Source organism: Palaemon carinicauda, chromosome 34, assembly GCF_036898095.1.
Source record: "Palaemon carinicauda isolate YSFRI2023 chromosome 34, ASM3689809v2, whole genome shotgun sequence".
Classification (NCBI taxonomy): domain Eukaryota; kingdom Metazoa; phylum Arthropoda; class Malacostraca; order Decapoda; family Palaemonidae; genus Palaemon; species Palaemon carinicauda.
Window position 1 is genome coordinate 60,904,541 of NC_090758.1, and position 2,243 is coordinate 60,906,783.

Below are 2,243 nucleotides of genomic sequence, written 5' to 3' on the forward strand. Positions count from 1 at the left end.
ACGGTATGTCTGATCATTTTTTGGTGGAAGGAGAATCAATTGTATCAAAAGAGTAGTGGAATAGAGTGGGGGATGTAAAAGTAAGCTAGTGAGGGTTGACGAGTTAATAAAACCGGAGGTAAAAACTGAATACCAAAAAAGGTTGAAAATGACATAAGACATAGTGAAAGTAAGAGAAACTGGTACCTTGGAGGAGGTGTGGAAGTTAGTGAAAGAAAATTTTATTGGGATTACATGTGATGTGTGTGGCAAAAAGTTTGTTGGAGGCAGCATGAGAAAGGGTAGTGAATAGTGGAATGAAAGAGTGAAGATAAAAGTGGAAGAGAAGAAGAGGGCATTTGAAGAATGCCTGCAGAGTAATAGTAAAGAGAAGTATGAAAGATATAAAGAGAAAAGTGTGGAAGTAAAGCGCAAGGTATCTAAGGCAAAGAGGGTGGGTGACCTGAGGTAGGGTCAGGGACTGAGTAGTTCATATGGGGAGAATAAGAAGTAGTTTTGGAAAGAAGCGAAGAGAGTAAGGAAGGCTGTTTCGAGAATTGGAGACGTAGTGAAAGATGGAAATGGAAGGTTGTTAAAAGGAGAGGAGGCAAGGAAAACGTGGGCGGAATATTTTGAAAGTTTACTTAATGTTGAAAATAACAGGGAGGCAGATATAATTGCTGTTGCAGGCGTTGAGGTGCTAGTGATGGGAGATGAGAATAAGAGAGATTACAGGAGAGGAAGTGAGGAGAGCACTAGATGAAATGAAAGTAGGAAAAGCACTTGGTATGGATCGTGTGAAAACTAAGATGTTGAATGGGAGGGTTTGACTGTACTTGAATGGTTGGTGAGATTGTTTAACATGTGTTTTATGTTATCAATGGTACCAGTAGATTGGGTTTGTGCATGTATTGTACCACTATATAAGGGTAAGGGAGATGTGCATGAGTGTTGTAATTCAAGGGGGTATTAGTTTGTTGAGTGTGGTTGGAAAAGTGAATGATAGAGTACTGATTAATAGGATTAAGGATAAAACAGAAAATGCAATCTTGGAAGTTCGGGGTGGTTTTAGAAGAGGTAGGAGATTTATGAATCAGATTTATACAGTTAACCAGATATGCGAGAAATATTTAGCAAAAGGTAAGGAGGTGTGTGTTGCATTTATGTATCTGGAGAAAGCGTATGATAGTGTTGATAATTAAGCGATGTGGAAGGTGATGAGGTTATATGGAACTAGTGGAAGATTGTTGCAAGCAGTGAAAAGTTTCAACAAAGGTAGTAAAGCATGTGTTAGGATAGGAAATGAAGTGAGCGATTGGTTTCCAGGGAGAGTGGGGCTGAGACAGAGATGTGTGATGTTGCCAAGGTTGTTTAACTTGTATGTTGATGGAGGGGTGAGAGAAGGGAATTCTCGAGTGCTTGGACGAGGATTTAAAGTGATAGACGAGAATAATCATGAATGGGAAGTAAATCATTTGTTGTTTGCGGATGATACTGTACCGGTTGGAGACGCGGAAAAGCTTGGCCAATTAGTGACAGAATTTGGAAGGGTGTGTGAGAGAAGGAAGTTGAGAGTTGATGTAGGTAAGAGTATGGCTATGAAATGTACGAGAAGGGAAGGTGTTGTGAGGTTGAATGTCATGTTGAATGGAGAGTTACTGGAGGACGTGGTTCAGTCTGAGTCCTTGGGGTCTGTTATTGCAGCAAATGGTGGAGTGGAAGCAGATGTACGTCAGAAAGTGAATGAAGGATGCAAAGTGTTGGGGGAGTGAAGAGAGTGGTGAAGAATAGAGGGTTGGGAGTGGTAAAAAATAGAGGGCTGGGTATGAATGTAAAGAGAGTTCTGTATGAGATATTGATTGTACCAACTGTGATGTATGGATTGAAGTTGTGGGGGAATGAAAGTGATGGAGAGAGAGAGAAATTGAATGTGTTTGAGATGAAGTGTCTGAGGAGAATGTCTGGTGTATCTCGAGTGGCTAGGGTTAGGAACAAAGTAGTGAGGTGAGAACGGGTGTAAGAAATGAATTAGCAGTTAGAGTGGATATGAATGTGTTGAGGTGGTTTGGCCCTGTTGAGAGAATGGAAAATGACTGTGTGCTAAAGAAGGTGATGAAAGCAAGAGTTGAGGGGAGAAGTAAAAGAGGAAGGCCAAGGTTTGAGAGGATGGATGGAGCAAATAAAGCTCTGGGTGATAGGAGGATAGATGTGAGAGAGGCAAGAGATCGTGCTAGAAATAGGAATGGATGGCGAGCGATTGTGAC

At 41.2% G+C, this 2,243-nt stretch overlaps 1 protein-coding gene across 1 annotated transcript in view; it reads left to right on the forward strand.

Moving 5' to 3' along the window:
- Positions 1–1,751, forward strand: part of LOC137626971 (neuroligin-1-like) — a 15,441-nt gene extending 13,690 nt beyond the window's left edge. Inside the window, exon 9 of the mRNA XM_068357954.1 lies at positions 1,595–1,751. Within this exon, the coding sequence (XP_068214055.1) occupies positions 1,595–1,751 (157 nt within the window). The remainder of the gene's footprint in view (positions 1–1,594) is intronic.
- The last annotated feature ends 492 nt before the right edge of the window (positions 1,752–2,243 follow it).